At 43.6% G+C, this 20,625-nt stretch overlaps 1 protein-coding gene across 18 annotated transcripts in view; it reads right to left on the bottom strand.

Annotated features, from left to right (window-relative positions):
- LOC139373350 (plectin a) overlaps positions 1-20,625 on the bottom strand; it is a 178,610-nt gene that overhangs the window by 7,969 nt on the left and 150,016 nt on the right. For 12 of the 18 annotated variants that reach the window (XM_071113766.1, XM_071113778.1, XM_071113775.1 and 9 more), the window contains 16 exons: positions 19,332-19,436; positions 18,844-18,939; positions 18,604-18,729; positions 18,331-18,483; positions 12,719-12,873; positions 12,340-12,466; positions 11,814-11,997; positions 11,542-11,562; positions 7,236-7,393; positions 6,341-6,519; positions 6,066-6,204; positions 5,478-5,834; positions 5,153-5,236; positions 4,956-5,060; positions 4,744-4,842; positions 57-3,407 (listed from right to left, as the gene is read on the bottom strand). In XM_071113766.1, coding sequence (XP_070969867.1) covers positions 57-3,407; positions 4,744-4,842; positions 4,956-5,060; positions 5,153-5,236; positions 5,478-5,834; positions 6,066-6,204; positions 6,341-6,519; positions 7,236-7,393; positions 11,542-11,562; positions 11,814-11,997; positions 12,340-12,466; positions 12,719-12,873; positions 18,331-18,483; positions 18,604-18,729; positions 18,844-18,939; positions 19,332-19,436 — 5,439 coding nt within the window. The remainder of the gene's footprint in view (positions 1-56; positions 3,408-4,743; positions 4,843-4,955; positions 5,061-5,152; positions 5,237-5,477; positions 5,835-6,065; positions 6,205-6,340; positions 6,520-7,235; positions 7,394-11,541; positions 11,563-11,813; positions 11,998-12,339; positions 12,467-12,718; positions 12,874-18,330; positions 18,484-18,603; positions 18,730-18,843; positions 18,940-19,331; positions 19,437-20,625) is intronic. The other 6 variants (XM_071113779.1, XM_071113765.1, XM_071113777.1 and 3 more) reach the window with 1 other exon arrangement.

The following is a 20,625-nucleotide window of genomic DNA, read 5'->3' as shown; positions in this document are numbered from 1 at the left end:
TTTGCAAAGGGGTTTGCACTTTTTATTTCACAGGATTATTTCACATTCTGCAATACCTCTTTAGAATTGTTCTGTAGATCTGCAGCCTCTTTTTGTAATTTCTCATTTTCTTTCTGGAGGTCAGCTATGGCTTTGCGTAGGTCATCAGACTCTTTGCTGCTCTGTAATCTCTGGACCTCCAGTTTCTCTACAATTACTTTTTCTGAAGCATGTTGCTCTTTCTCTTGGAGACGAACCCTGATCTCATCTGCTTGTTTCTTGAATTTCTTGGCCTCCTCTTCTGCTTTAGACTGAGCATCACTAAGCTGTGTCACCCTAAGCTTCAGTTTTTCTGCCTCCACCGTAGCTTCATGCTGCCTCTTGCGCTCAGCCTCTAGGGATTTTTGGAAGCCCTCTGTCTCCTCCTCAAAGCGTTGCTGCATCTGCTGCTTGTCCTCCAGCAGTTTTTGGGCCTGCTTCTGAGCCTTGTCCTTTTGTTTCTGGAGATTCTCTGCCTCAGCTTTCAGTTTAGCTGCTTCTTGGATAGCTTGCATTTTCTCCTTCAGCATTTTGTCAGCAAGAGCCCTCTGTTCTTCAAGCTTGGACTCTGTAATCTGTCTCTCTCGGGCTGCCTCCTGAGCTTCTAAGCTTAGCCTGGCAGCATCCTCTGCAAGCTTCTTCATGTTCTCAGCTTCCTCTTCCAAGAATTTCTGAGTATTATCTTTGTCTTTACTCATGAGACGCTGGTTTTCATTCTCAATTCTAAGCTTAAGTTTGACCAGCTCCTCCATCTGGACCTTGATCTTGAATAGCTCATCCTCCACTTGAGCTTTCTGCTTGACAGCATTGCTAACTTCATCCTTCTGGCGCTGAAGCTCTTCATCCAAAACAGATTTCTGCTTATCAGTCTCATCCAGTCGTAGTTTCACCTTTGTCAGCTCCTGCTCAACTTGTTTCTTCTGCTTCACTGTTTGTTCAGCTAGCTTTTTGTGCTTGGCCATCTCTGCATCTGCCTGCTGTTTCTGTTTCAGAGCAGCAGCCTCAGCTTCTGCTTGCTTTGCAGCCTCCTGCTCTGCTTCCATCCTCAGTCTCTCAGCATCCCCCTGAGCCTTGGCCTGTTTGGCAGCCTCAGCTTCAGCTGCTTTCTTCTGCTTCTCAGCATCCTCTGCTTTTAGACGGAGTAAAGCAGCCTCTTTCTCAGCTTTCTCCTTCGCCTTCTCAGCTTCTTGTACAAGATTCTTAGCCTTGTCAAACTCCTCTTTGAGCTTGCCCTGGAAAAGATTGTCCTCTTTCTGCTTGACCAGAACAGCCTGTGCTCTCTTTTCTGCAGCACTACATTTCTGTGCAGCCTCTTTGGCTAGACCAATCTGTTTCTCTGTTTCTTTGTCAGCATCCTCCTTTTGCTTGTTAGCATCAGCAGCAATCTTTTTAAGGCGCTCCACTTCTTTCTGAGCTGCCTGGCATTGTCGCGCTGCCTCTTCCTCTGCTGCAGTGATCTTTTTTACTTTCTCTTCAGCTTGCTTCCTTTTGTTCTCCTCCTCTAAAGCATGCTTTCTGAGTTTCTCTGATTCTTCCTCCGCCTTGACTTTGTTCTTATGTGTCTCATCTGCAATGCCTTTAAGCTTGTTCAACTCCAACTCAAGATCCAACTTGCCTGTTGATGCCTCCTCAAAGTTTAGTTTTAGTATGCGAATCTCCTCTTCGACCACCCTCCTCTGCTTAAGAGTTTCCTCTACAATCTTCTTCTGCCTCTCCAATTCAGAATCAGATGTTTTCTTAAGCTGGGTGATCTTTTCATCAATGTCTTGCTTGTGCTGTTTTGCTTGGTCTTCCAGAACCTTTCTCTGATAAGCCTCATCTTCGGCTTTTCTCCTAAGTCGCTCATTTTCTGCCTCTTTATCCTTCAGGGCAATCTCAGCTTCAGTTTTCAGACAAGTTGCTTCATTAATGGCTGCCAGTTTTTCTTTGAGTATCTTCTCAGCCTCTCCTCTTTGCCGAGCTGCCTCATCCTCTGCTACCTGCCTCTGCTTCTTTGCGTCTTCAGCAATTGATCTCAGCTTAGTCGCCTCTTCAGCTAGTTGCCTCATTTTCGATGCCTCAGACTCAAGGAGATTTCTGCTTTTCTCTGTTGTAGACATGGTCTCCTTCTCAGCTTTGGACTTCATCTGAAGAAGAACTTCCATTTCACGTCTTACTTTGGCCAGTTCATCTTCTAGCTCTTTCCTTTGTTTTACAGCAGCATTAACCTCATTTTTCAGGCGCTGGAGCTCTTCATCCAATAGAGACCTCTGTTGCTTACCATGGTCAAAGTCAGCCCTTAGGCGAATTAGCTCTTGCTCTGCAGAGAGTTTCTGCTGGGCCATTCCCTCTGCCAATTTCCTCTGTTTCTCCAGCTCCTTCTCTGCCATTTCCTTTTGCTTAAGAGCAGCCTCTTCAGCCTTAGCCCTTTTCTTTGCCTCTCGCTGAGCGTTCTCTTTCTGCTTCTCTGCTTCCTCCTGAGCCTGGCTCTTCTTATGGGCATCTTCCTCGGCCTGGAGTCTCAAACGGAGTGCCTCGTTGGCTTTCTGCCTCCACTTCTCAAGTTCCTTCTCTGCTTCCTCCCTGGCTTTGTTGGCTTCTTCTTGTTGCTTCTTGAGGCGCTCTGCCTGTTCCTGCAACTGAATAACAGTGTCCTGTTCTTGTTTCAGTGATGCCTCAAGCTTTACTGCCTTCTCGTTAAAGGACATGCGTTTGGTTTGCAGCTCGGTGGCGGCACTCTTCTGTGCCACCTCCTCTGCAACCATGACCTGCCTCTGCTTCTCCTCCTCTGCCTGTTTCATGCGCCTCTCTGCCTCTTCAGCTTGCATCTTGAACTTCTGCACCTCATCCAGGGCCTTCTGCTTTTGCTTGGCAGCCTCTTGTTCTGCCTCCGCTTTGTGTTTCAGCTCCTCCTCCGCGTTGCGCTTTTTCTGAGTCTCTTCATTCACCTGCTTGCGAAGCTTCTCTGCCTCCTCCTGAGTAACTTTTCTCAGTCTCTCAGCCTCGACAGCCATGTCCCTGAGCTGCTGAACTTGGGCCTCAGCAGTGGCCTTCTGCTTTATGGTGGTCTCTAATTGGATTCTGATGATGTGGATCTCCTCTTCTATCTTGGTGTGACTGTACAGTGCCTCCTCAACCTGCTGGCTCTTGGATTGGATCTCTTGCTCTGACAGGTTCTTGAGTTCGTGCAGCTGCTGCTGTATGTTGTGCTTCTGTTTCTCAGAATCCACTTTCACAACCTCCCTCCTGCTGACCTCTTCTTTCATTTTCAACTTGAGCTCCTGGGCTTCTTGTTCCGCTTTAGCGATAGCTTTTGCGTGTGCCTCAGCTAACTGTCTTTGTTTGTCTAATTCAGCCTGCATCTCAGACAGCTTTTTTCTCTCCTCCTTCTTTAGTATTTCAGTAGCTTTCTGTATTAGTGGAAGCAAAAAGTAAAGGGAAAAACAATGTTAAGTATTACAGTGTTAGAATATAAATGTTTGAGTTGATTGAATTACCTAAAAAAAGTCAAATGTTTAAGTACATGTAGGTGCACATACAGTGGGGTCCGAAATGATTGACACTCATGATAAAGATGAGCAAAACTGACTTTAAAAAATAAATAATTTAAAAAGTTCCAATGTTTTTGAACATACAATATAGCTCAGTATTTGAATGATGTATTTTATACAGTAATTTCTGCTCATCTTTATCAAGGGTGTCAATCATTTCGGATCCCATTGTAGAATAAAACGTTACTTCAAATGAAAAAACATTTGTTATCTAGGGAGAGAAATGTTTGTTATTTACTTTAGGGAAATAATCACACATGTCTCGTCACATTTACTTAATGTATGGCACATATAATGAGACATTTTCACAACACTATTGGGATCTTGAATGGTATATCATGCCAATTAGGTATTTTACCTTGGGTCTTTTGAAGTAGCCATTTAATCTTTAATTTCTAAGATAAAATACGAATCAATCAAATAGCACTTTTCAATGTACTGACTTGGCTACTACTCTTCAACTTTACCTTGGACTAAGATTGTATTACCTTGGACTAAAATTGGAACTAAACTTGAAAGGAGAAGAAGCTGAAAAATAATAATTTGCAAAGAGTGTATTACCCATAGAGAATATGCTTAGACGGAGTTAGTTTGGAAAATAAAGGGGCAAACAAAACTGGTCACTTGAAATAATCATTCTGAGTTGGTAGTTAGTCAGACTGCAGAGTCCTAATCACCAGATCAGAGAAAATGGAGTGTGCAGAAATATTTTGTTTCAAGAGTGAAACAACAAATTCAATTGCAGAAGAAAAGGCTGGGGTTGAATGGGGAGCCTGATGTTTGCTTCAGATTTGATTGGATACTGTAGGAAAACTACTGTTAGTGATATCTTAGGGATTTGCTGCAGCACCAGAATTTGAAATGACTATTTTTTATTACTCAACTTCCATACTGCGATGAGCTATACTAAAACTAATTCATTTCCTCATAGACCACATCAGCTAAAATATATTGAACCCTTTAATTAATACATTAGTACATAAAGAGAGTGTTTTATAGTAATTGTTGTTATCGCCTGGGTATTCAAGTCTGTTTGTGCCATCATGTCACTCCTTGACATGCCAAACATCTAAATAGTTGACATGGGCGCCCAAACAGATCTCGGACCAGGCGATTGTTATTATGGTTGGTGGGTTTAATTCAAGTTGTCGGGAGCAGGGAGCTGCTGCCTGCCTTCAATGTGTCCCTCAATTACCTCCTCGTCCTCAAGGCGGCGCTGTGTCTCCGTGATAAACTTGATGTACTGGCTGGTCAGAGTCATTAGCTCACTGTAGCGGGTTCTCAGAGTCACATACTGAAAGACAATTTCAGATGTTTAGTAATCCCATATAATTGTTATCAACTTTAAAGCTACTGTAGCTGTAAAATACTATTAAATAAATTCCCCATCGTGTCTATATGACCGACCTCTTGGATGATATTGTCAGATGCACACTCCATTTTGGTTTTCCTAAGGGGCGAAGCCAGGGGCTCCACCAGAGCTTTGTATGTCACCACCTGAAGCTCATAGTCCTGGGGAAAACACATGGACATAATATAATCATTTTATTAATGCAAGAAATCTCCATATGCATGATCTTGTTTTAAGTGATTTGCATACGCACCTTGACCGCATCAATATATGCCCTTGCATGTTTTTGACACTCCTCAACCTTATCTTTGTTCTTCTCGATCTCTTCTAGGAGTTTCTACAATGATAAAAGATTGGAACACTGACTGTCATGACAATGTAACATTATATTCCATCATCGAGCAAAGAAGCTTCATCTCCACTATTTGTAATGGAAGCCTCCTGCTACCTTGTCCTGGGTGCCTCACATTGGTGGTGGATGAGGTGAGTTTCCCCTTTACTATGGAAAGCACTTTGAGCATCTAGGTAGAAAAGCACTATATAAATCCAATCAAATATTATTATCAGTCGTAGAGTACCTTCTCCTGTGCCAACTGTTGCATAAGGGCCTTGCTGTCGCCGATGGGTATGGCCTGGATCTTCTCCTGCCTTTGCTTGGCATCACCGAGCCATCTGATGAGCCAGTCATAGCTCTCATGGTAGGCGCACATCTGCCTCCCCAGCAAGTCCAGTTCCTGTTGGCGCAGGTCTATCTGGGCAAACACGACCTGCCAGCGCTCCTCTAGCCCGGCCACTAGTTGGCGGTAGTGTTCCATCTCGGTGTTGTGCTCGCTGTGGACCAGCTTAATCCGCTCATTCACGGCCGCCGCCTTTTTCAGTTCCACCTGGAGATTGTCGAACGTCTTCTGGTCATCCTCTGCCTCGCCACGCATTGTCTACCAGAGTGAAAGAGGGAGACAAAGAGAGAGAGAGAGAGAAAGAGAGAGAGGAAGAGCGAGAAAGAGAGAAGGAGAGAGAGAGAGAGAGAAAGAAAGAGTGGGAGAGAGAGGAACATCACTACAAATGCATAGAAATCATGAAGTTACTGTCGGATAACCAGTCCATGTAAAACCATTGTCTATTCACCAACGGATAGAATACAGTTCATTCTAACAGAGACACTGTACCTTTAGCTGGGTGTGGTAGTTCTCCACCTCTTTTTCATCTGTTGGCATCTTGTTTACGTCTCGTAAACGGGCTTCATACTTTTTGAGGGTGTCCTCTGCTCCCTTTGTGCTGCGGATCACTATGTCGATGGTCTTCAGTCTGAACAAGGAATGGTGTATAGTGTTAGCTGTATATGTAACATGACTCAGATCTACTATTTAGATTGAAGATGTTACTTATTGGTCCTATGGTTTTGATATGCATGTCGTAACAATCAGAGTCAGGAGGAACTCACTTGTCCAGGTACACGGAGGACAGGCTGTAGATGTGCTCCATCTTCTTCAGCGTAATATCCAGCTCAGAGCGCAGTACTGGGGTGGAGTCGGACTGCTGAGGAGATGCCAGCACCTCCTCTGTCTTCTCAGCCACATTGGTCAGGTCTTTCTTCAAGCCCTCCAACTCTGACTGGACTTTCTATGAGTAGAAAAGGGAATAATGGACCATAACTGGCTATTCCACCTGGGCATCCAAGCAGTCATGGAGTTGTTAACAAGCTAACCAGCAATGTACTGTAAAGTGAAATAGGGACACAAAGGTCTTCTGAAACTTCTTATGATCAGAAACGAGCAGATGGAACATACTAAACAGCATGACTGATCTAAAAATGTTAGTTTGTCTCTTTTACTGTCTAACTTCATTTACTTGACACAAAATAACTTTAAATAGCTTCCTAAACAATAACCCCATGTTGAATTTGGCCTGGGTCTGTTTCAAATAGGCATGTTATCTAATTTGGGCTCAAACTTCATTACAGATCTACCATTGACTTTGTTTGCTTTGGGATTGGATGTGTGAGTCATAGCAACCATTAACCAGTGGCCTGGCTACCCCGGAGTCTAAATTACATAGATACTGATTTTTTTCTGTCTTGGTCGAGAAACAGCTACAACAGCAAATGTATCTTCCTCCATTGCCGTTAGACCCATAGTGAAGTGCCCTAAAACTCCCAAGGTGCCCCTATAATGTATTGTTGTATTGTCTTTGTGTTGTTCTTGTGTTGTTCTAGATGCACTGTGTCATCTATTTTGTGTGGACCCCAGGAAGACTAGCTGCAGCATGTGCAACAGCTAATGGGGATCCTAATAAACGAAACAAAACAATGTCACTGAGGGGTGACGTCACTGCAGTACCTTCTGCTCAGCGGTCCTCTGGGCGCAAGCCTTGAGCGGCTCCTTGTCCACGGGCTGTCGCAGATGTGCGACGGTGCGAGTCTCACAGCCCTCCAGCTTCAGACACAGGTCCTTGATCTTGGTCAGGTAGCTTCGGCACTCAGATTCATCTTGCTCACCTGAACAGAACAGAAGAAGATGAATTTACAGATCAATAGGACTAGAATTCTGGATCAGAAAACAGTGCTCTCTTCCCTGATTAATATTGAATGATACAAAGAGCATATAGCTATGTATTTGCTTAAAATTATTTGGCTACATGGGCTGCATCCCAAATGGTATCCTATTCCCTATACAGTGCATTACTTTTGACCAGGGCTCATAGGGATGTGGTCAAAAGTAGCGCACTATGTAGGAAACAGGGTGCCATTTGGGATGCATCCACGGTTATGGTACAAAAGCACAGTCAAAGTAAAATATTATAAAATATTGGTCGCATACACATTTTTAGCAGATGTTATTGCTGGTGTAGTGAAATGCTTGTGTTCCTAGCTCCACAATGCAATAATAATCTAACAACACACAACAATGCACACAAAGAGGGAGTGCTTGGGGATAAAGGAGGAAGCAGCCTGCACAAAGGGGGCAGAGGAGGTGAGAGACACGAGAGGTCCGAATAGTGAGAGACACGAGAGATACGAAGGGTGAGAGACAAGAGAGATACGAAGGGTGAGAGACAAGAGAGATACGAAGGGTGAGAGACAAGAGAGGTACGAAGGGTGAGAGACGAGAGGGGCAAAGAGTGAAAGACGAGAGGTTCGAAGATTGTGAGACAAGAGAGGTACGAAGAGTGAGAGACAAGAGAGGTACGAAGAGTGAGAGACACGAGAGGTTCGAAGAGTGAGAGACACGAGAGGTCCGAAGAGTGAGAGACACGAGAGATCCTAAGAGTGAGAGACAAGAGAGATACGAAGGGTGAGAGACAAGAGAGATACGAAGGGTGAGAGACAAGAGAGGTACGAAGGGTGAGAGACAAGAGAGGTACGAAGGGTGAGAGACGAGAGGGGCGAAGAGTGAGAGACGAGAGGTCCGAAGAGTGAGAGACAAGAGAGGTACGAAGAGTGAGAGACAAGAGAGTTACGAAGAGTGAGAGACAAGAGAGGTACAAAGAGTGAGAGACAAGAGAGGTACGAAGGGTGAGAGACGAGAGGTCCGAAGAGTGAGAGACAAGAGAGGTACGAAGAGTGAGAGACAAGAGAGATACGAAGGGTGAGAGACAGAGATACGAAGGGTGAGAGACAGAGATACGAAGGGTGAGAGACAAGAGAGGTACGAAGGGTGAGAGACACAGGTGGTTCAAAGAGTGAGAAACAAGAGAGGTACGAAGAGTGAGAGACAAGAGAGGTACGAAGGGTGAGAGACAAGAGAGGTACGAAGGGTGAGAGACAAGAGAGGTACGAAGAGTGAGAGAAACGAGAGCAAAAGCTCTGTTATTGCCCATTGTGACCTGGACTGTTGGACTACCCCCTCTTCAGCTATATATATAGCTGAAGAATATGTGGATAGTATATCTACAGCAATAGTTGAATAGAATGGACTTGACTAGAATACAGTATACAGTACCTTCGGAAAGTATTCAGACCCCTTGACTTTTTCCACATTTTGTGACGATTGTTATACCGCATAACGACAAAGCGAAAACAGGTTTTTTTAAATTCTTGCAAATTTATGAAAAACAACAAACAGAAATACCTTATTTAGATTAGTATTCAGACCCTTTACTATGAGACTCAACATTGAGTTCAGCTACATCCTGTTTCCATTGATCATCCTTGAGATTTTTCTACAACTTGGGAGTCCACCTGTGGTAAATTCAATTGATTGGAAAGGCACACACCTGTCTATATAAGGTCCCACAGTACCACAGTACATGTCAGAGCCAAAACCAAGCCATGAGGTCAAAGGAATTGTCTGTAGAGCTCTGAGACAGGATTGCGTCAAGGCACTGATCTGGGTAATGGTTCCAAAAAACATCTGCAGCATTGAAGGTCCCCAAGAACACAGTGGCCTCCATCATTCTTAAATGGAAGAAGTTTGGAACCACCAAGATTATTCTTAGAGCTGGCCGCCCGGCCAAACTGAGCAATCGGGGGAGAAGGGCCTTGGTCAGGGATGTGACCAAGAACCCGATGGTCACTCTGACAGAGCCCCAGAGTTCCTCTGTGGAGATGGGAGAACCTTCCAGAAGGACAATCATCTCTGCAGCACTCCACCAATCAGGCCTTTATGGTAGAGTGGCCAGACGGAAGCCATTCCTGAGTAAATGGCACATGAGAGCCCGCTTGGAGTTTGCCAAAATATATTTTTCACCGGCAGGGACTGGGAGACTAGTCAGGATCAACGGAGCAATTTACAGAGATCCTTGATGAAAACCTGCTCCAGAGAGCTCGGTTCACCTTCAAACAAGACAATGACCCTAAGCACACAGCCAAAATAACACAGGAGTGACTTTGGGACAAGTCTCAATGTCCGTGAGTGGCCCAGTCAGAGCCCGGACTTGAACCCGAAAGAACATCTCTGGAGAGACCTGAAAATAGCTTTGCAGCGACACTCCCCATCCAACCTGACAGAGCTTGAGAGGATCTGCAGAGAAGAATGGGAGAAACTCCCCAAATACTGGTGTGCCAATCTTGTAGTGTCATTCCCAAGAAGACTCAAGGCTGTAATCGCTGCCAAAGGTGCTTCAAAAAAGTCTGAAAACTTATGTAAAAGTAATATTGAAGTTTTTGATTTATTTACATCTTTTAAAACCTGTTTTGTTTTGTCATTATGGTGTATTGTGTGTAGATTGACGGGGGGAAATTATTTAATCAATTTTAGAATAAGGCTGTAACGCAACATAATGTGAAAAAAGTCAAGGGGTCTGAATACTTTCGGAATGCACTGTACATATGAAATGTGTAAAACAGCATGTAAACATTAAAGTGACCAGTGTTCCATGTTTCTATGTACAAAGGGCAGCAGCCTCTAAGGTGCAGGGATGAGTAACCGGGTGGTAGTCGGCTAGTTCCAGTGAGTAAGTTCAGGGCAGGGTAATGGATGGTAGCCCGCTAGTTCCAGTGAGTAAGTTCAGGGCAGGATAATGGGTGGTAGCCGGCTAGTGCCAGTGAGTAAGTTCAGGGCAGGGTAATGGGTGGAAGCCGGCTAGTGCCAGTGAGTAAGTTCAGGGCAGGGTAATGGGTGGAAGCCGGCTAGTGCCAGTGAGTAAGTTCAGGGCAGGGTAATGGTTGGAAGCCGGCTAGTGCCAGTGAGTAAGTTCAGGGCAGGGTAATGGGTGGAAGCCAGCTAGTGCAAGTGAGTAAGTTCAGGGCAGGGTAATGGGTGGAAGCCGGGTAGTGCCAGTGTGTAAGTTCAGGGCAGGGTAATTGGTGGTAGCCGGCAAGTGCCAGTGAGTAAGTGTGTAAGTTCAGGGCAGGGTAATGGATGGTAGCCGGCTAGTGCCAGTGAGTAAGTTCAGGGCAGGGTAATGGGTGGAAGCCGGCTAGTGCCAGTGAGTAAGTTCAGGGCAGGGTAATGGGTGGAAGCCGGCTAGTGCCAGTGAGTAAGTTCAGGGCAGGGTAATGGTTGGAAGCCGGCTAGTGCCAGTGAGTAAGTTCAGGGCAGGGTAATGGGTGGAAGCCAGCTAGTGCAAGTGAGTAAGTTCAGGGCAGGGTAATGGGTGGAAGCCGGGTAGTGCCAGTGTGTAAGTTCAGGGCAGGGTAATTGGTGGTAGCCGGCAAGTGCCAGTGAGTAAGTGTGTAAGTTCAGGGCAGGGTAATAGATGGTAGCCGGCTAGTGCCAGTGAGTAAGTTCAGGGCAGGGTAATGGGTGGAAGCCGGCTAGTGCCAGTGAGTAAGTTCAGGGCAGGGTAATGGGTGGAAGCCAGCTAGTTGTGGCTATTTAACAGTCTGATTTTGTTCTTGGTCATTTCGATCATGAATTTATTATTTATGCCCACATAATTATTGTAATTTTCTGGAACTACATGTCTCATGAAATCCATATAATCACTCAAGCTTTTGCTCATCAACAGATAGTTTTAAAATCAAACTCAATCCACTGCCAGCTTCATGCAGGAGAAATGATTAAACAACATGATTATACAACACATGCAAACTCATGCGATTGGACAAGGTGGCTAATGCAATGAACAGAGAAGTTAGAGAAAATCTTGAATGATGGATAGGTTGAGTGAAGTTAATGGAGTGAAACTAATCAGAACTATCAGAGAAAAAGCTAAGCCAGTCAAAAATGTGCTCAATCTGACACTGCAACTGGGACACCTTACCTCCAGAGGGTGACACATAGCCTGTAATGTGAATTTAACAGTTAAGCACTATTTCTAGACGAATGGGCCTGTGATGAATTTCAACATTTACGACAACAAATATTGAAATCATGATGTTCATGAACGGTTAATACAACGGCAACTCATAAGGTGTGCAGTGCAACAAAGTGTGCAATAAAATGTGCAACACTGATGTCATAAAAAATAACATGGTTTGATGCTGCTTCTTGTACTATACAGACCCTCTACCTGCCCAGATGTCCAACACTCACCTTTCTCCAGAGAGTGCAGCAGTCCTTCGTAGTGCTGGCTAGCCTTGTTGTAGCTACTCTCCACCTGCATGCGGTCGTCTGCACCAAACAGCTGGGAGTCCTGGCTGTCTCTTAGGAACTCTTGGTAGTGGAGTTCCAGGTTCCTCAAAGCTAGCCTGTACTCCTCCACCCTCAGGGTCTTAAACTGTAGTGATGGGGAAGAAAGATAGGAAAGGTGAGTGTGGTTAGGAAGAGTGTTATATTCTCTTGGCTGAATTCCACCCGACCCCCCTCCCCATTCCAGGACCTTTGGAATTGTATAGGTAAGAATAAATCATTCTGTGGGCCTAATTTAATTCTACAACAAAGAGACACCATCTAATAACTAAAATGTCCTTCATTCTCTGATCTACTGTCTCCAAAAAGTATGTGTGCACATCCCAAATGGCATCCTTTTCCCTGTGTAGTGCACTACCTTTGACCAGGCTGCACTACATATGGAATAGGGTTCCGTTTTGAGACATAGTCTGTGTGAAACTGAGCTCACCGCGGTGATGTTCCATGAGCTGATGAGGTGGATGTCTCTCGTCAGGTACTGCCAGGACATGAGGCTCTTCATGTCCACGTGCAGCATCTGCCACAGGACCAGCAGGTTCTGGTGACTAGTGTCCAGACTGTGGGGGGGGGGGGGGGGGTTAGTGGTTAGAGGTTAGTGAACCATACAGGTGCTGGGGTCAAACGCAAGAGCACAAAAAGACTTGGGACCAGGCTAATGTTGTTAATGGTAAAGCTAAATCAAAAGTTTTGTCCATTTTGTTTCATGGTAAGGCTGAATCAAAGGCTTTAGGCATGTTGTTTATGGTAAGGCTAAAATCAGAGGTTTTTGCCATGGTGTTTTATTGCAAGGAGATGATTGGTTGCCTCACCCTGAGACGCCGCTCACTGCTTCATTATTGGTGGGAGGAACCAGGAAACAGATGGAGGGCACGGTGGCCTTGCTGCCTTTGGGGTTCTGCACCTTCCACTTGTACGGCTGAGAGTTGTCCAGTAGTACACACTCCTCCCCTCTGTGAACTGTGAGCTGGAAATAGGTACAAAATGGATGCCCACATTGTACTGTATCTGACCAGTTATAATGACAAGCCTTCAAGCATGACTAATAAGATAAATAGAGAGAAAAAACTAAAACATATACTACTGCTTTTCTACTTCAAAACATTAGGAACAACCTTCTGCCCTCAGAACAGCCTCTATTCGTCGTGGCATGGACTCTACAAGGTGTCGAAAGGATTCCACAGGGATGCTGGCCCATGTTGACTAAAATGCTTCCCACAGTTGTGTCAAGTTGGCTGGATGTCCTTTGGGTGGTGGACCATTCTTGATACACACGGAAAACTGTTGAGCATGAAAAACACAACAGCATAGCAGTTCTTGACACGAACCGGTGCACCTGGCACCTACTACCATACCCAGTTCAAAAGCACTTAAATATTCTTATCTTGCTTATTCACCCTCTGAATGGCACACATACACAATCCATGTTTCAATTGTCTCAAGGCTTAAAAATATTGTTTTTTTTTACCTGTCTCCTCCCCTTCATCTACACTGATTGAAGTGCATTTAACAAGTGACATCAATAATGGATCATAGCTTTCACCTGTCACCTGGTCAGTCTGTATCATGGAAAGAGCAATGTTTTGTACACTCAGTGTATGTTTTGAATAAACACTATATTTCCACTCATTCTGATAGAATGTGCTTATACACTGTAAAACCGGATAAGTTCTGGCTGCTCAAACATTTCTGAGGAAACCGATCACCTCAAGAAGTCAAGAAACTTAAATAGCTGAAATGAGCAGTACTACCTTCATATTAGTAATACAAATGCAGTTTTTTAAAGTAAGGTATACTTAAACCTCTAATCATTTCCCGTGTGCCTTGGCTCTTCAATTGAATTGTAGAGTTACCACCCATGACCGTATTTGTTAGTGACAGAGACATGGTTGATGAATTCATTAATTTTCAGTCAAGTGTCCTTCACCAAGTGAGTTCCTAGTCGAATATTATCACTATAATAAAACCATTACATATACATAAGGCCTTATACAGTAAGTAGGGTTGAAAAATTACAAACTTTCCCAAAACAAATTGTAAATAACATTATGCTGGCTTGCAAAGTGTTGTGTAATTCCTATTGGGATCTAGCCAGCATTAGGCTATGCAAGAATTTACATTTGTATTCACCCGCATCACTTAGGAGACTACCTAAGCTTTTAAACTGGAACAATCATTTCAGTAACAGATGTCATGATTGGATTCGCTTAGAAAAATGCTATTTATCTTTGTGTAGCATAACATTTAATCAATCAATCACTCAATGTACATGCAACAACACTGATATAGTTGAAGTCAGAAGTTTACATAAACCTTAGCCAAATAGATTTTTTTCACAATTCCTGACATTTAATCCTAGTAGAAATTCCCTGATCAGCACTTTATTTTAACAATGTGAAATGTCAGAATAATAGTAGAGAATGATTTATTTCAGCTTTAATTTCTTTCATCACATTCCCAGTGGGTCAGAAGTTTACATACAGTCAATTAGTATTTGGTAGCATTGCCTTTAAATTGTTTGTTTAACTTGGGTCAAGTGTTTCGGGTTGCCTTCCACAAGCTTCCCACAATAAGTTGGGTGAATTTTGTCCCATTCCTCCTGACAGAGCTAGTGTAACTGAGTCAGGTTTGTAGGCCTCCTTGCTCGCTCACGCTTTTTCAGTTCTGCCCACACATTTTCTACGGGATTGAGGTCAGGGCTTTGTGATAGCTACTCCAATACCTTGACTTTGTTGTCCTTAAGCCATTCTCCCACAACTTTGGAAGTATGCTTAGGGTCATTGTCCATTTGGAAGACCGATTTGCGACCAAGCTTTAACTTCCTGACTGATGTCTTGAGATGTTGCTTCAATATATCCACATGATTTTCCTACCTCATGATGCCATCTATTTTGTGAAGTGCACCAGTCCCTCCTGCAGCAAAGCACCCCCACAACATGATGCTGCCACCCCCGTGCTTCACGTTGGGATGGTGTACTTCGGCTTCCAAGCCTCCCCCTTTTTCCTCCAAACATAATGATGGTCATTATGGCCAAACAGTTCTATTTTTGTTTCATCAGACCAGAGGACATTTCTTCAAAAAGTACGATCTTTGTTCCCATGTGCAGTTGCAAACCGTAGTTTGGATTTTTTTATGGCGGTTTTGGAGCACTGGCTTCTTCCTTGCTGAGCGGCCTGTCAGGTTATGTCGATATAGGACTCGTTTTACTGTGGCTATAGATACTTTTGTACCTGTTTCCTCCAGCATCTTCACAAGGTCCTTTGCTGTTGTTCTGGGTTTGATTTGCACTTTTCGCACCGAAGTACGTTCAGCTCTAGGAGACAGAACGCGTCTTTTGACTCGCTGGATTTATGATACAGTGAATTATAAGTGATATAATCTGTCTGTAAACAATTGTTGGAAAAATGACTTGTGTCATGCACAAGAAGATGTCCTAAACGACTTTTTCAACCATTCCACACATTTCTTGTTAACAAACTATAGTTTTGGCAAGTCAGTTAGGACATCTACTTTGTGCATGACACAAGTCATTATTCCAACAATTGTTTATAGACAGACTATTTCACTTATAATTCACTGTATCACAATTCCAGTGGGCCAGAAGTTTACATACACTAAGTTGACTGTGCCTTTAAACAGCTTGGAAAATTCCAGAAAATGATGTCATGGCTTGAGAAGCTTCTGATAGGCTAATTGACATAATTTGATTCAATTGGAGGTGTACCTGTGGATGTACACTGCTCAAAAATAAAGGGAACACTAAAATAACACATCCTAGATCTGAATGACTGAAATATTCTTATTAAATACTTTTTTTCTTTCAATAGTTGAATGTGCTGACAACAAAATCACACAAATATTATCAATGAAAATCAAATTTATCAACCCATGGAGGTCTGGATTTGGAGTCACACTCAAAATTAAAGTGGAAAACCACACTACAGGCTGATCCAACTTTGATGTAATGTCCTTAAAACAAGTCAAAATGAGGCTCGGTAGTGTGTGTGTCCTCCACGTGCCTGTATGACCTCCCTACAACGCCTGGGCATGCTCCTGATGAGGTGGCGGATGGTCTCCTGAGGGATCTCCTCCCAGACCTGGACTAAAGCATTCGCCAACTCCTGGACAGTCTGTGGTGCAACGTGGCGTTGGTGGATGGAGCGAGACATGATGTCCCAGATGTGCTCAATTGGATTCAGGTCTGGGGAACGGGCGGGCCAGTCCATAGCATCAATGGCTTCCTCTTGCAGGAACTGCTGACACACTCCAGCCACATGAGGTCTAGCATTGTCTTGCATTAGGAGGAACCCAGGGCCAACAACACCAGCATATGGTCTCACAAGGGGTCTGAGGATCTCATCTCGGTACCTAATGGCAGTCAGGCTACCTCTGGCGAGCACATGGAGGGCTGTGCGGCCCCCCAAAGAAATGCCACCCCACACCATGACTGACCCACCGCCAAACCGGTCATGCTGGAGGATGTTGCAGGCAGCAGAACGTTCTCCATGGCGTCTCCAGACTCTGTCAGGTGCTCAGTGTGAACCTGCTTTCATCTGTGAAGAGCACAGGGCACCAGTGGCGAATTTGCCAATCTTGGTGTTCTCTGGCAAATGCCAAACGTCCTGCACGGTGTTGGGCTGTAAGCACAATCCCCACCTGTGGACGTCGGGCCCTCATACCACCCTCATGGAGTCTGATTCTGACCGTATGAGCAGACACATGCACATTTGTGGCCTGCTGGAGGTCATTTTGCAGGGCTCTGGCAGTGCTCCTCCTTGCACAAAGGCGGAGGTAGCGGTCCTGCTGCTGGGTTGTTGCCCTCCTACAGCCTCCTCCACGTCTCCTGATGTACTGGCCTGTCTCCTGGTAGTGCCTCCATGCTCTGGACACTACGTTGACAGACACAGCAAACCTTCTTGCCACAGCTCGCATTGATGTACCATCCTGGATGGGCTGCACTACCTGAGCCACTTGTGTGGGTTGTAGACTCCGTCTCATGCTACCACTAGAGTGAAAGCACCGCCAGCATTCAAAAGTGACCAAAACATCAGCCAGGAAGCATAGGAACTGAGAAGTGGTCTGTGGTCCCCACCTGCAGAACCACTCCTTTATTGGGGGTGTCTTGCTAATTGCCTATAATTTCCACCTGTTGTCTATTCCATTTGCACAACAGCATGGGAAATTTATTGTCAATCGGTGTTGCTTCCTAAGTGGACAGTTTGATTTCACAGAAGTGTGCTTGACTTGGAGTTACATTGTGTTGTTTAAGTGTTCCCTTTATTTTTTTGAGCAGTGTATTTCAAGGCCTACTTTTTAACTAGGCAGAGTTGCAAAGAAAAAGCCATATCTCAGACTGGCCAATAAAAACAAAAAGATTAAGATGGGAAAAAGAACACAGACACTGAATAGAGGAACTCTGCCTAGAAGACCAGTATCCCGGAGTCGCCTCCTCGCTGTTGACATTGAGACTGGCGTTTTGCGGGTACTATTTAATGAAGCTGCCAGTTGAGGACTTGTGAGGCGTCTGTTTCTCAAACTAGAACCTAATGTACTTGTCCTCTTGCTCAGTTGTGCACCGGGCCTCCCACTCCTCTTTCTATTCTGGTTAGAGCCAGTTTGCGCTGTTCTGTGAAGGGAGTAGTACACAGCGCTTTACCAGACCTTCAGTTTATTGGCAATTTCTTGCATGGAATAGCCTTAATTTCTCAGAACAAGAATAGACTGACAAGTTTCAGAAGAAAGTTATTTGTTTCTGGCCATTTTGAGCCTGTAATTGAACCCACAAATGCTGATGCTCCAGATACTCAACTAGTCTAAAGTTTTATTGCTTTTATTGCTTCTTTAATCAGGACAACAGTTTTCAGCTGTGCTAACATAATTGCAATTGATCTCATCAATTAGCCTTTTAAAATGATACATTTGGATTAGCTAACACAACATGCCATTGGAACACAGGAGTGATGGTTGCTGATAATGGGCCTCTGTACGCCTATGTAGATATTCCATTAAAAATCTGCCGTTTCCAGCTACAACAGTCATTTACAACATTAACAATGTCTACACTGTATTTCTGATCAATTTGATGTTATTTTAATGGACAAAAAATATGCTTTTCTGTCAAAAACAAGGACATTTCTAAGTGACCTCAAACTTTTGAACGGTAGTGTATATATATGTTTTAACCTGCAGGAGAGCATGCTGGGAAAATGTTCATTTGTTATCATATCTTTAAAAAACTGAGTTGGTGTGACTTCTCATTTAGTTTTGATTCAGTACTACATAAACATTTTAAGTAATAATGACTTTTCATTGACTAAGTACAACTTACTAGAAGTATTTGAGTTAGAGTGTACTAAGTAGTAGCCTAAGAATGTTTGCTTCTCCACTGGAAAGCTGGTCACATGAACATGAATATCTCCTCACCTCCATCTGTTTGAAGTCGCAGACGGCCTGGACAGGCAATTTGCCCTTAACTGGTGTTGCTGGGTTACGTGGCTTCAGCTGGACAATGGTCTTGGCCCTCCGGTTCAGCCCATCCAAATGGGTCTTAAACTCTTTCAGTTGCTCCTTCTCATCCTATAGGAAATGTCACATTGTATTTAATAAAACAAACAATGACAGGTGCTGTTGCTATTGTAATGTCACTGAAGTAGAGTTGCTGAATTTCACTTCTTCAAGTAGAGTAAGTCAACCTACAGCTGCGTCCTGTAACAAGTCCTCGAGTCGTGTCACAGTGATGTTACGGTTGCATGTGTATTTCTTCTTCATGGTCTTCTGCATCTTTTTCATCTTCTCCTCTGCCTCTTTCACGTCGGAGAAAAACTACAATGGGTAGAAAAGGAGGAGCACAAGCCATTTTAACGATAGGATGATGTATTTTAAGAAGTGTTTTTATGCTCGTTGGACCATCTGAGGGGGATATATGAGTCGGCATACTTGGAAGTAGGCAGTGTTCTCTTTGAGGTGGGACTCGATGCAACAGCAGAGCTGCAGGATCCAGCTCCACTGGGTCTGCAGGGCTGCAGTGAAGGCCTTTGGTGGAGAGAGAGAGAGATGGGTGTGAGACAAAAATTGGCCTCTTTGAAAAAAGTGATTTAACAACCCACCTATCCTCATGTCCTCTGCTTTTAGGCATGAAACACAAATCCCTGTTAAATAGATACTGTAATGCAGAGGTAGGCCACTAGATTTAGCCAGTATATGGTCAGGGGGTCGGAAAATAATTTGAATAATTTGAACGCTGTAAATTAAACACAAGTAAGCCCAAAAAGAGATTGTATTTAAAGATAACATGATAATTTCATACCTTTAATACATTGAGACACAATCACAAATCTTTATTTTTAATCATGGGAATACTTGAACATAATTACTCAATTAATTTTAGCTGAATTCCTGGTAATATAAATGTATTTTTTTCTCACCTCTACAGTTGTCTTGGCAGGGTGACCCTCCTTCAGCAGTTTGTCTCCTTGGACCTGGACACTGTTGACCCTCTTCTCCCTGTGCTCCAGCTCTTTCATCAACCCCTGAGATAAACCAAAGAAAACACAGGAGTTATGGCAAGAGGGGGGATATTACTAGATATGCAAGTGCATCCCTAATCATAATAAACTAATTACTTTAATTATTTTTTTCATTGGCAAGATTAGCAAACTTAGGTATGACATGCCAGCAACAAACGCTGACACTACACATCCAAGTATAACTGATCAAATTATGAAAGACAAGCATTGTCATTTTGAATTCCATTAAGTGAGTTTGAAAGATGTGAAAAAATTATTGTTGTCTATAAACATTGATAAGCCACCGGGGTCTGACAACTTGGATGGAAAATTACTGAGGATAATAGTGGACGATATTGCTACACCTAGTTGCCATATCTTCAATCTAAGCCTACTAGAAGGTGTGTGCCCTCAGGCCTGGAGGGAAGCAATAGTTATTCCGCTACTGAACAATAGCACAGCCCCCTTGACTGGCTCAAATAGCTAACCAATCCGCCTGATACCAACCCTTAGTAAACTTCTTGAAAAAATGGTGTTTGACCAGATACAATGCTATTTTACAGTAAACAAATTGACAACAGACTTTCAACACATTTATAGGGAAGAACATTCAACAAGCACAGCACTTACACAAATGAGGGATGATTGGCTGAGAGAAATTGATGATAAAAATATTGTGGGAGCTGTTTTGTTAGACTTCAGCACAGCTTTTGACATTATTGATCATAGCTCTTGCTGGAAAAATATATGTGTTATGGCTTTACACCCCCTGCAATATTGTGGATAAAGAGTTTCCTGTCTAACAGAACACAGAGGGTGATCTTTAATGGAATCCTCTCAAACATAATCTAGGTAGAATCAGGAATTCCCCAGGGTAGCTGTCTAGGCCCCTTGCTTTATAAATTTTTTACTAATGACATGCCACTAGCTTTGGGTAAAACCAGTGTGTCTATGTTGGCGGATGGCTCAACACTATACACGTCAGCTACTACAGCGAGTGAAATGACTGCAATACTTAACAAAGAGCTGCAGTTAGTTTCAGAATGGGTGGCAAGGAATAAATGAGTCCTAAATATTTCAAAACCTAAAAGCCTTGTATTTGGGACAAATCATTCACTAAATCCTAAACCTGAACTAAATCTTGTAATGAACAATGTGGAAATTGAGCAAGTTGAGGTGCCTAAACTGCTTGGAGTAACCCTGGATTGTAAAC

This window comes from Oncorhynchus clarkii, chromosome 18, assembly GCF_045791955.1.
Source record: "Oncorhynchus clarkii lewisi isolate Uvic-CL-2024 chromosome 18, UVic_Ocla_1.0, whole genome shotgun sequence".
Taxonomy (NCBI): Eukaryota; Metazoa; Chordata; class Actinopteri; order Salmoniformes; family Salmonidae; genus Oncorhynchus; species Oncorhynchus clarkii.
This window is presented reverse-complemented; position numbering and strand designations above follow the sequence as displayed.